The sequence below is a fragment of the Schistocerca nitens genome, chromosome 1 (genome assembly GCF_023898315.1).
Source record: "Schistocerca nitens isolate TAMUIC-IGC-003100 chromosome 1, iqSchNite1.1, whole genome shotgun sequence".
NCBI lineage: Eukaryota > Metazoa > Arthropoda > Insecta > Orthoptera > Acrididae > Schistocerca > Schistocerca nitens.
This window is the reverse complement of record NC_064614.1, coordinates 565,953,127-565,966,776: the sequence shown is the minus strand read 5'-3', so window position 1 is coordinate 565,966,776 and position 13,650 is coordinate 565,953,127. Positions and strand designations below refer to the sequence as shown.

At 37.8% G+C, this 13,650-nt stretch overlaps 1 protein-coding gene across 2 annotated transcripts in view; it reads left to right on the top strand.

The window, feature by feature from the left end:
- Positions 1 to 4,472: 4,472 nt before the first annotated feature.
- LOC126254760 (UDP-N-acetylglucosamine--peptide N-acetylglucosaminyltransferase 110 kDa subunit) overlaps positions 4,473 to 13,650 on the top strand; it is a 156,917-nt gene continuing 147,739 nt past the window's right edge. Inside the window, exons 1-3 of one of the 2 annotated variants that reach the window (XM_049955338.1) lie at positions 4,473 to 4,592; positions 4,696 to 4,810; positions 5,274 to 5,424. In XM_049955338.1, the coding sequence (XP_049811295.1) occupies positions 4,711 to 4,810; positions 5,274 to 5,424 (251 nt within the window). In that variant the 5' untranslated portion in view covers positions 4,473 to 4,592; positions 4,696 to 4,710. Of the gene's footprint in view, positions 4,811 to 5,273; positions 5,425 to 13,650 lie in introns of both variants that reach the window. The other variant, XM_049955336.1, reaches the window with a different exon arrangement.

Sequence of the window (13,650 nt, the reverse complement as noted above, 5' to 3'; positions counted from 1 at the left end):
ACATAAACAGAAACAGCTATACTTTAAATAACTAACTAATTTGTAAAACAAAGTAATGAAATATATACATTTGCTCAGTTCCAGTAATTTCACATCCAGCCGTAGTTCTTCATAAACTAGCTGTGATTGTTAGCGTTCACTCCCTTTGAATAATACACGTGTTCAAATGGTTCAAATGGCTCTGAGCACTATGGGACTCAACTGCTGAGGTCATTAGTCCCCTAGAACTTAGAGCTAGTTAAACCTAACTAACCTAAGGACATAACAAACATCCATGCCCGAGGCAGGATCCGAACCTGCGACCGTAGCGGTCTTGCGGTTCCAGACTGCAGCGCCTTTAACCGCACGGCCACTTCGGCCGGCCAATACACGTGTATGAAATTTTTTTAAAAAATGTTGAACTCTCATATGCTCGACGGACACTCTATTATTATTGTTGTTTTTGTTATATTGATAGTTGCAATAATTGGACACAAAAAAATAGATATCGTGGGTCACTTTTATGCCAAGTATGAGAAGTGTTGAGGAAGAACAGAAAATAGGGGGAGGGGGAATAATATATGTTTCAGAAGGGGAGTAGGGGCGCTATGGAATTTGTTTGAGAACGCCTGTCATATAGTGTATTAAGAATACTCCATACCCCCAGATCTAGCGCCCCTTCCCCCCTACAAGAAATCGTATTCCCGCCTCTGCTCATATATACACTTCAAATGGCTCAGTTGGTCCAATCTGACATAGATAATATAAATTAAAGTCTTATACATTCTACACGTAAACGCGTACTCAATATTCATAAATGCCGGACAAATAATCTAAATAATTTCTCTCGAAGATAAACCGTCGTCTCCCAGTATCTACATCTACATTTATACTCCGCAAGCCACCCAACGGTGTGTGGCGGAGGGCACTTTACGTGCCACTGTCATTACCTCCCTTTCCGGTTCCAGTCGCGTATGGTTCGCGGGAAGAACGGCTGCCGGAAAGCCTCCGTGCGCGCTCGAATCTCTCTCATTTTACATTCGTGATCTCCTCGGGAGGTATAAGTAGGGGGAAGCAATATATTCGATACCTCATCCAGAAATGCACCCTCTCGAAACCTGGACAGCAAGCTACACCGCGATGCAGAGCGCCTCTCTTGCAGAATCTGCCACTGGAGTTTGCTAAACATCTCCGTAACGCAATCACGCTTACCAAATAACCCTGTTACGAAACGCGCCGCTCTTCTTTGGATCTTCTCTACCTCCTCCGTCAACCCGACCTGGTACGGATCCCACACTGATGAGCAATACACAAGTATAGGTCGAACGAGTGTTTTGTGAGCCACCTCCTTTGTTGATGGACTACATTTTCTAAGGACTCTCCCACCGAATCTCAACCTGGAACCCGCCTTACCAACAATTAATTTTATATGAACATTCCACTTCAAATCGTTCCGCACGCATACTCCCAGATATTTTACAGAAGTAACAGCTACTAGTGTTTGTTCCGCTATCATATAATCATACAATTAAGGATCCGTCTTTCTATGTATTCGCAATACGTTACATTTGTCAATGTAAAGGATCAGTTGCCACTCCCTGCACCAAGTGCCTATCCGCTGCAGATCTTCCTGCATTTCGCTACAATTTTCTAATGCTGCAACTCTGTATACTACAGCATCATCCGCGAAAAGCCGCATGGAACTTCCGACACTATCTAGTATGATGCCAATCAATTAAAACCTGCCATTTGCTTTATAATGTGCCCATGTGTTAGTTCTACTTCAGATCCTCACGCATTCTTATTTCCATGAGAACTATAAACCGTCAGTCGTGTAGCCAAAGTCTGTTGAATTTTCGTGTTCTGTGAAGTGCGCAACTGTAGCCTATATTCTGCTGACTGCAGTACAAAGTAGTATCATTTTCATGGTTTACTATTTCGAATAGAAGCAAACGTTTCGTCACATTCGCTTAAATCACTACAAATTCCAGTACACGAACTCCGAATACGATTGAGGTAATCCCCATTATGTGATTTAAGCAACCATCTAATTATTCGCGTGCGCCAGATTCAGAACACAACAATAACGTTTTAGTTGACTTGCTCATACTGAGTGAAAGGGGCAATCTATAAATATTCAGTTTCAAGAAAGACAACTTATCAGCCAAGATCGCATATGTAAAACCTTTATTTACATTGACCGGTTTCCGTAAACAGAGTTACCATCATCTGATCTCACTAAAGCTTAACGGGACACTTGCATTAACCTTTATCGAGATGAAATGATGGCGACTCTCTTTGCCGAAACCGATCTTCGTAAATAGAGGTTTTACAAATGCGATCTTGGCTGAGAAGTTGTCTTGTTCAAGTTGAATATTCTTTTATCCGAGTCTTGGGTCAAGGTAGATGTCCCTTTACTGTAGTCGTTGTCAACCCAAAAGGATGGTCTACTCTTAAACGTGATATTCAGTCACAATAGTAGGCGCGAGGTAAATATATTAATATGATATTTTGCATGATGTTGTGTGACTTTATTTTATTAATGATACAGTTACTTTGAGCGTGAATAGCCGGACACTCCTGGCTTTATAATTTTGTCTGGGGTTGTACGAATGCGCAGGGTGACGTATATGGGGAAGTGTGGTTGTCGGTTCCGCCACAACTTTTCACTTAGTCATTTGGCAACGCAATAGGGTTAACGTGTATATGTTGCTTTCGTGTATAGAACAACTCATCTACACGTTTTTGATCATTTTATCTCTATTCGTTTTTTGCCTCATCGTTTAGCAATGGCTAAAAGAAAATGTTTTTTTCATGTTAACCTGCAATAGGAATACGAATGTTTGAAATATCAGTATTGATTCAGAACTTCCTCCTTGTGTATTTAATGACATAATGAAAACAAACAAACTATTTCTGAAAGAAAGTCATGTCTAGTGAAAAATTGCAACTTAATAAATAAATACTTCAGTAAACTGTTAAGACTTTTAAAAATATATTGCGCCAAAAAGTAAAAGAAAACGGTGAATCTCCTGGGCTGAACCCAAAAAAATATGATATGCCTATTTGTGTGTAGTTTTCTATTAGCGTCACATGTTTCAATTATTTGTTCATACCTTCATTTTTTTGTTAATGACAATTAACTAATTCACAGCAGAACAGTCATTATAATGATGCTATTCAGATGTGATGAATGGCTGTATGGCGATGACCAAGTGAAAAAGAATCTTAATATTGTAAGCATTAAGGACTAATTACCAGTCATTACACTAGTGACGTTTTGTCAAGAGCTGATAGGATGTTTCCAAAATCTTTCGTGTTGAACATCTTGTAGATAGTTGCGTGTTTTGCGAGAAACGTGTTACTGCAGCCAAGACAGTCCACGACATCATTAACTTACAACACACACTATAAAGGTCGTATCATCTTCCATAGGCTGCACCCGAAATTACTGTCATCTATAACACGCTGTCTGCATGTGGGCAAGTGCTCAGATCCGTCGCTAAGGTCACCCTGAGCCGGTATCACTGAGTACGTTTTCTTTAGGAGATTTCGTTGCGATACTGATTTGAAAGATTTCTGAAAGGTCTAAAACAGCTGTCAACAAAGCTGCCTCTTTGCTTGACTTTTTGGAAATCACGTATAAAGAACGAAAGCTGCGTTCCGACGGTCATAGTAATACGGCGATCGGAACACGAAATAATTTTTGTTTGTTTGATGCGGAGTGGTAAGCTTTAGCGCCTACTTCAGGCTCGTTAAACGAATATGAATTCAACTTTTGTTTCATTAATCACCGCTAAACCTGGACTCTGTGTAGTTAAAATTTGCACGTTTTAGGCGTAACAAGATGATTAACGGGAGGTCAGAGCTGTAGCAGATAATTTCGTCTCGATGTTTCGAATGATAAAAGGGAGGCCTAGTATTTGTGCTCACATTTCAGATCTTCATTCCATTAAGATATATCACTATGCAACTTTGACATTCACCTTGTGTCGTAACAAATATACTCGATTTAAGAAACCTTCATAGTGTGTTCATAAACGCTGTACATCTCTGTTCGTAGCAGAAAGATCTTAAATCCCATTTTAAAATTCCCTTTAGAGCCAATAGACAGAATTTTTATTAAAATTATCTTGCTTTGCCAAAATATTACATAATGACACTTCAAATGAATTACTAAGTATACACTATGGCGAGAGGCCTTAAAATATCATTGCATTGATCAGTGAAACGCATATATAATTTTCATACTACGCGGATTAGAACACGCTACTGTGATGTACCCTGCGCGCTATCTATCCGGCGGATTTTGTACTTCGTGAAGTTACTCGGCATTCATAATAAACTAGACTTGCTGAAGAACTTTTCTCTGTATTAACATATTTGAGGCATCGATTGGAAGTGGTGGATCCAAAGTCCACTTTGTTTGCATTTATCTGAGTTTACATTAAAAACCAATAGCTTTATATATCATTTTATCGTATTTGCAGCGCCGGCTGCTGCATTTGTTTCCTTAGCCAATCGGAATCAAGGATGTACTCGAACGCTATAGCACGCCATCTGTCTATTTTAGTCACCAATCATCCAAAAAAGTGCATCCATCTTGATTGCTGGTAGGCAACGTGGAATGGGTTGGATTGTTAAAAATTACATGTAATTGCTGTAGGTTCAGCTGATTAGTGTATAGATATTAATTTATACCTGTTCAAACTGGAGTCGTGGGCGGCTTCGATGCAGGCACAGCAAGTGCAGCAGCAAGCCCAGCATCAGCAAATTACCGGGGCCAATGTCATTCTCAAAATGAATGATATACAGCAGCTCTCGACTGTCAGTAAGTATTGTTAATGTTCTTGATTGGAGGAAGATTAGTACTTAAAACGAATGGTACGCCTTTTTTGTGGATATATTGTTTTAGGTTATTGTGGACATTTTCAGTAGTTTTGATAAATGCCAAGTTACAGAATTATAATGTCGGACATATTAGTTTCATTGCATTGAGTGATATCCAAGTTTATGTATTTGCTTTGATGTTTTTCCGTGATGAAAATAGTACCATTGCGAGATTCTGTTTTTTAGTTTTTGTAGCTAAGTAGTCCTAATTGTGTCGATGGTTAGTTAACTCTCGCACTCATGTTTTACCAAAACTCGGTCGTGTTAGTTAAATTTTATTTTTCTTTACTTCAAAGTTTGACCAAATCTGAAATTATGTTGTGATCTTATTTCTTTGAATAATCAGACATTGATGAAGTTGCACTGGACGTTGGTAACTTACGATTTTGCCCTTAATTTTCAAGGCTTGCTGGAATTGGCGCATCGGGAGTACCAAGCAGGCGACTATGAAAATGCTGAAAGACACTGTATGCAATTATGGAGACAGGAGACAAACAACACTGGAGTATTGCTGCTCTTGTCATCTATACATTTCCAGTGCCGCAGGCTTGATAAGTGAGCAATATCATTTTGTTACCGCATAGCGTTACAGTATAATTATATTTACATTTTTCATTCGTGTAACAGTGTAATACCATTTCACAAACAAGTTTATATGCAGGGCATCAGCAGCTGCTGAAAGTCCTGGTGAATGAAAACATGGCTTACAGCTCATAACATTTGGTTGGGCCACACTAACAAGTTAATGGCTTACAGCTGCAGCTTCAGGTGCAACAAAAATTGTGACATTAATCCATCACAGGTTAACCCAGTCTAAGAATATTTTTCACCTTTGATGATTAATCTAATAATTATTGTTGTACCTGGAGATGTGGCTGTAAGCTAGGAATCTGGTGGTGCACAGTCAACTAAAACAAAGTTTTACCAGGTGTGAGCAATGTTTTTATCACGTAATAGCATTTTCTACAGTTGCTACCCACTAGGCCTACCTAGATTCATATTGGCATTTGGACACTTAATTGAAATATCATTGTGTTCAGGTAGAAAATGTTAGAAAAGGCCTGTAGATGGTTCATAATGAAATGGCTAGAGAAAATACATTATTTCAGAAGTGTTAACTGTAAATCCCAGTACTTTGTTTTGTTACTTAAAACAATAGAAGTTAAATGACAGTTCTGTATTAATGTCTTACAGTGATAAATTTCTACTTGCCTCAAAACAAACAGAAGTTTTTTTGTGATGTCAGTCTTTTGAGCTGTAGTTTCATTTTGGAAGATTGGGCTGCAAAGATTTTTCCAGCCATCTTGATGAGTTTTGTGATAGATTGCTTAGTTGTCTTTGGCAAATGCTGGGCTATATTGTGGTAGAGGTCCATCCCCTTCCCTTTAAATAGTCCATTTTATGAGAGATCACCTAATAACTTAAACAAAAACACTATTTTGCCTGGTCAGACAGTATAATGCAGAAAAGTCGATTCTGCCTCCAGATTCAAATAAAATTTTGGTAATTTCCAAGAATGATTGCCTATCGGAGTCGCGATGTCCAAACGATAAATACCGAACATGTGAGCCTAAATTGATCACACAACTCTGGTGGTGGGCGTTATGAGTATGTTTGCGATGGTCACTACAGCAATGACAAAAGAAGACCGTTACAAAAATACTTGTAATGACAACGGAGATGACTTACCTTACTCGTTGTTGTCACGTGAAAGTCCATGTGATGTGTACGCTATGGGAACAATTCCCTTTTTGTCATTATTCGCGGAGGTATGTAACTTAGAGCAACTAAGGCAACGATGGAAAACAGATAAAGACAATCACAAATAATTGATCATAACACCGGCCACCGGACTCGCATGATCCGATTTACAATTGCACGTTCCATATGTATCGTTTGGACACCGCGACTTCTATGGGCAATCATTCTTGGAAATTACCAAAATTTTAACCATTATAATATAGCAAGAAGACTAATGGACCCACGATTCAACGATGCATTGTCTAAATATGTTACTTGACTATTTTAGTTTACTGTGTCCTGCCTAAGAACTAAACCAGGCATACATTGAACCATACATTCCATAAAAGTTTTTTTTTATTCAGAATATTGTGAAACATTTCATGGCATGTGTTGCAATTTAAAAAAAATTTGTACTTGGTGAATGTAAAAGAGCTCCCTCTGTAGGATATCCATTTTGAACTCCAGTCTGATTAAAAGTACCACATTGTTGTGAATTCACAATATGAAAGTACGTGGTCTTCTCGAACATTTCGGAAAGCAAAGTAAGAAGTGAGGCTGGCAGTTAATTATTGATACATAGTAACATTTCTTTTAGAAGTCTAACAATGACAATTTGAATCCATCTGGGGAAACAACTCACATTAATTATATTTTACATTTGTAACTAAGCCACATTACATACTATAAGCACAATAAATACAGACTTGTACTTTTGAGCTTCATGGTGATTTTCCTTATGGTAGATAGAGGTATTTGAGAAATTTTCACAGTATTGCTTCTTCAGCCCACCATTTTTCTCTCTTTTTAACTATTTTGCCCAATTTTCTCACCAGCATTTGAAAAGTTTTATCATCACCACCACTTAACATGAAGTGGCAAGTTGTCAGTCTTTTTTTAGTAGAGCACTTTGTATCATGGTATCATGATTGTTTTGTAGATTTCCCATTTTTCAGTTGGAAGATCATGCAATACCAATATGATACTGTGTGTGTGTGTGTGTGTGTGTGTGTGTGTGTGTGTGTGTGTGTGTGTGTGTGTGTAGACCTCACTCCAGTCAATATTTTTTAAGCTTTGCATGGAATGTTTCTACGTTAGATAATTAATCTCTCTCAATTTTTTCTGGACCGTATATACAGCTAATTGTAGAGTAACTAACTGTGCACCATGACTTGGCAATTCACTTACCAAATGATAGACATGAGTTCAATCAACTTTTCCTCTTATGAATGCACAATTTGTCAGTGTAATACTATCTTTGTCTACTTCAGTAGTGAACTTATACGACTGATACTAAATGCTAGTAACATCTGTAGAACACTTTCTCTGTGAGATTTATGTAAGCAATTTGTTAGAATTGTCACCCAATAATCCATTCTACTTGTTCCACAGTATAATGTGTTAAAATGTTTAGAGAAAATTTCCCATTTACCTAGTGGTAGTGACCTGTATACTGTAGTACAGTATTACATTGTGTAGCATTAACTTGTAGGATGATGATCAGGCAGTGTGTTTCTTTCATACTACTGAGATCTCACATTTTTTGAAACAACCAACAAATTTATTTAGTACCTGCCTCAATATTCTGATCACACGAATTGATTTCTCGTTTGTCCCTAATCGTATATGAAGAATTGTAAGTCTGACATAATTATGTTATACTGATTAAATTCCTTGAAGTTCTTCCAAATAGTTCCTGCCAAATATTAGAATGGCACCTCCTATGGCAAACACCTTCCTCTTTTCTTGCCCAGTTTTGCCTTATTATATTGATGCTGGAATTTTAGAGTTAAACATTTTTTACCATGTGTTGTTGAAATTGTCATTCTTGGTCAGCCAGTTGCACTAGCATGGTTTCCTTGAGTGTGGTTGACTCATTCAAAACAACATTGACAGTATAACATAAAAGTTAAGAGCCCCTTCAGTTTTTAAGAAGAGTTGGACTCTTACACCTCCTCTGGCATGATCCACATGTAAACAAATTGTACTGATAACATAGGAAAGCAAGCTTAAACTAGCCTACATTGCATGTTAGTGTGAGTCTCCAGTCAAAGTTTTAATCCTCAAAACACATAGCAACCCCTCTTCATTTTTGTGGATTACAAGCTTTTGGTAATGGCAACTCTTTCACAGGTTTTCTTTGTTTGCATTTGTAATATTTTCATCAAATGTGCATTCTATATACACAGCAGTCTTGTTGTTAATCGCAATTACCCTATTCATGCTACCTTAGTTGGTAGAAGGTTTAGTTTCCTACCTACCTGCAGGTTCTAATAATTCTAAACACAATTGCTTGGTGCGCACACACACACACCTTGTAGACAGTTACATGTTGTGGATGCATAGTGTGACCACTGACACTTCACTGTCAATGAAAGTCAGTAAGGTCCAGAAAATGACAATGAACAGATGTGAAATTGCCATATGACACTTTAAGAGTGATAAATTTTTCAGTTGGCCATTAGGATCAGTTTATCAAATCATCCATAGGTTTGGACCCCACAATGTCGAGTAATTCAGATTTGTTACTTTTTTAATTGTAAGTACCTATGCAGCAAACAAATAATAGAAAATGTCATACTTGCACTCTGCCTACACCACTTTTTTCCACATTTCGAGATATGAAAGTGGCTCGACCTGAGAGCATCTTGAAGCAAAAATATCCATAGCTTCAAAACTATTCTGCTAGAAAATTGAAACTGACGTCATGGTAAAGCTCTAGATTTAAGCTGTAATTTGATGTAATAATTTTGTCATTTATCCTTCATACTACTAAAATCCAAAGGCATTACTTTGTAAAACAGCCTTTAAGCCTTAAAAAAATTTTAAATTTCACGTAGGATAAAGAAAGGGCTAATGAGTAATAAAATTAAAGACTGTAAATTATCCAAGAGAACAAAGATGTTAGTGATAAACTGGAAAGTCAGTAATATTCCTTCAAAAACAGCTGAAGTACAGTAGAAGCCCATTATAATGTGGTTGTGGTTGGACATGCTTTACTCCCATGTCACACAGTGTACTTGGGGTATATGGAGTGTGAGCTATGCAGTAATAAACTACACATGGAAAGTTACGAAGCGCACATAATCCAATATTATATAGATGGTACTATGCTGTACTTAAATCTGAAGAACAGCAGAAGTAAAAAAAATTCAGAAACTTACCACATAGGGTTCAGCTACACAAATTTCACTCAAATGCATAACAGACAATTACAGGAGTTTAAGTGTATTACAGTAAACTATCAGATATAGTATTAAAATTTACAACACTGCTTTCAAGCTACAGTGTGTCATTATTTTACTGCTTCATTACTCCGGCGAGAAGACCCAACCAGCAGGCCGCTGATTTGCAAATGGATCTGCTCTGTGTAATGTTCGAAGTAATGGGCTTCAAGTTTTAAAGTTTTGTGGATTGTACAGTTTTTCCACGATTTTAGGGAGACTGTTTTAGTGTTTTAACAGGGTGACTGGCTCACCCAAGTTTTTTTGTCAGTGGCCAGCCAGTCACATTTGCTTCTGCCTTTCTATTATCTCCATTGTCATTTTACTTCTGTTTTAATCGTATGTATAGCATCTTTCACTCTTCCTCCATTGCTTTAGAGTGTATAAGGTAGAGTGCATGAGCGTGGAAGAGTTTTGCAGTTTCAGCCACATTTGTTGCTTTTAAAGTCGCCACTGAGTGCCCAGAAATGCGCCCCCCCCCCCCCCCCCTACACACACACAAGTACTGCTTTAAAGAAGTTTGCCTTCTGTGGTTGGTCAATTCATGCAGTGTCTTCAGTGCATGCTGTTTTAAGCTCAAGCACAACAACTCAATTTGGTTTGGTTCACTTCTTCACTCCATCCATGTAATCAATTTCTTTATATTGTTCAATATTTCCATGTGTAGTGATATCAACATCTATACTTTCTTCTTAAGTTGAATCATCCTCATCCTTCACTGCTTCACTACTCTGTTTCAAACAGCATTGTAATGTCACTGTAGAACATCACATGCAGACTGGATGTCACTGCTGTTGAAATCCATGTCACTACAGTGTGTATTCGTTGCATTTTCTTCAATGGAACACTTCTTTCAGCAACTCTGAATAGTGGCTGGAAATGTGTGTTGCCACAGCGGCCCTACTGAATATGTAACACACTTAAGAATGTCCCCATTTCTTCCTCTGATTACTGTTGAAGTCAGCAGTTCATGGCAGTAATGAGCCTTAAATGCTCATATGATGTCCTGATCTAGCAGCTGGGTTAATGCCATCATGTTTCTTTGGCATTAAACCGTGTTTTTCTTTTTCCATCTTCTGATTTCAATGCCTCAGAAGGTGGATGAGCCAGATAGTGATCCAAGGATTAGTAGAGTTGCTTCTCTTAGCTTATGAAACTGCCATTGCTTCCTCACTGACGGAACAAACTCTCCTTGAAACCAACTGGTGAAAATGTCCCTTCATCCAAACATTACTTGACTGCCTGTAAGTGAATTGTGATGACCTGTTTACACGCAGGAAACATCTTGCACTTGTATCTTTACCTATACAAAGAGCTTTCAGCTTATGCCCGCCAGATTTATTCGTGCCAAAGAGGAGGGTTATTCTATGTTTGTTCATTTTCAAACCCGTTGGACTTCCTGCTTCCTCCCCCTCCCCCTGAAAACTCCCATTTGGAAGCAACTGGTGATAAGTGGCACATCATCACAATTATACACCTGACAGTCATTTAAATTTTCTTCTACCAGTACTTAGTGTAAAATTTCCCGAAACTGAAGCAGATTCACTGATGCAAGACATTGCTTCTATGTCAATGGTCGTTTGGCGTATTCAATTTCCATAATGAAAACCAAATGTCGGAAGCTATAAAATCTTTGTTCGCCATGTAAATCAAAGTGACAATTTTCAGCTATGACATTATTAACTGGCCTGGAAAGTGACACCTTCACTTCTCTTTATTAAAAATCATCTATAAAGGCATTCATAAAGTTCACTGTCTTTTCCTAGTTTCGTCCTTTCTCTGTCCATTCCGACATCACTTGCAATTGTGTTCACAAAACTAAGTTTATTCTCATCTTCATCCTTCACCAGATTGTTCCTTCAGGCACACCACACTAGGCTGATAAACTTTCTTTAGTTTCACCACTTTTCACACTACCAATAATTTTTAGTTATCACTCACAGAATATACTTTCCATTTCTGTGAGAGTGTAACAAGCACTCAGAAATCTAGACAATGAATGAATAATTTATAATCCACCTGAAGGTTCTGCTCATTTTGATTAATGCCAAGCATTGTTGCATAGTCACTTTGTTGACTGTATCAGTGTTAACCGTGAGACGTGTATTCAAACCTTCTGTCCAGCAACAATCCTGATCTGTTAAGGGGAACAAAACAGAGTTTACTTACATCCTTCTGGTTTTGGTTATTGTCTAGAGAGCTTGGAGGTTTTGCAGCAGTAAATTATACAGCAGAACGGCTACAAGCAGACTGTAATAAATTTTTTCAAGTTTATAAAATGTATTGAAAATGCAAAAATCATTCATAAATGGTATTCTATTTTGGGGGGATCTTATTTCATACCACATTATACCCATATCCGCGTATGTTGAGCTTCTACTGTATTGGGCGTACTAAGAACTGAATTAATGTTGTAGGAAAGTTCTTTTAGAATATAAATACTTTTTGAGTAAAGGAGACCAGTTGTTAAATTTAGAACGGTAGAGTTGATAGGCACAGGCAAAATGAAAGAAAACTTGTTAGCTTTTGGAATAATCCTTTTTTGAGTTAGAGTGAAATACACAAGAATTTAATTAAGATGCCATTAATCCTCATTATGTGTGTGATGATGGCCCTAAGTAAGAAAAGCCAATTGAAATAAAACTACATGGGAGTAGTTTCAAATGGCTTTATGTGGGAATGAGGAAGGAAAAAGGCTGCACAAGGCAATTGCTTGTACTATGTTAATTGAAGTCTAATTTGTCATAACAACACTCAATTTTTTTTTATAAGTGTGTTGGTGGTGGTGGTGGTGGTGGTGGTGGTGGTGGTGGTAGTAGTAGTAGTAGTAGTAGTAGATTCTTCCAGTATCTTTTTAGGATACAGTTAGCTATAATCCATACAGTAAAAGAAGAGCCGTAACAGTTAATGAAATGTTGGCACGGCTGCTTCATGCCTCTACCATAACCAATCACATATTGCAATTTTTGTATGTGTTTTTACATGGTATGGCTTGTGTGTGCAACGTCTGTGTGCAGGTGGACAACTTCAGTAGTGTCTTTTGTCTTTTGCTGCCTCTGACAGTCTGTCTTCCATTTGTGTACATTTTCATGTTGGTTATGAACCCACTGAAACATGATTAACTGGGGTGACTTTTTCTGCATCAGTCAAGTCTCTGAAGTGAATCAAATAACATTGGAAAATGAAAAGATATAAGATGGATGGAACACAGTTTCTCAGTATTCAAAAATTTGGCAGAGGTAGTTTCCAGTCCTGGAAATATCAAATGGAAGTTATCTTTCGTGCTGAGAAATTGCTTTGTTTTTTATGGATGTAAAATAAGGCAAATTGCATGGAACTTTGGGGATGAGCTTGATGTCAAAGCAATGCTTTTTATTTTATCTGGCACGGAATTTGACCAGCTGCAAACTGTTAAATTTTTTGTTATGAAAAATGACATTTGGAATCATCTGAGGATAATTCATGAACAGTGATCGGCAATAAATGAAATTACATTGAAACAACAGTTCGTTAAAGTGCCGCACTGTATTATTATTGTGCAACACACTAGTAAAGCTGAAACATTGGGACAGTCTCTTGCAGAAGTTGGTGAACCAGTGGGAGACATAGATAGGATTGCCAAAGTTTTTGGTGGACTTTCAGCTAACTGTGGTTCTTTTGTTACTGTTTTGGACTCTTGTGATGAAAGCAGACAGACTTCTGATAATTAACAGCAACATTACTGAGAGAAGAGCAATGTTTGTTGTAGACAGAAGAAATGGCAACTGCATTTGCTGCTGTCAAGGTTATTCACAAAAGAGAAGAAATCACTGTTCAT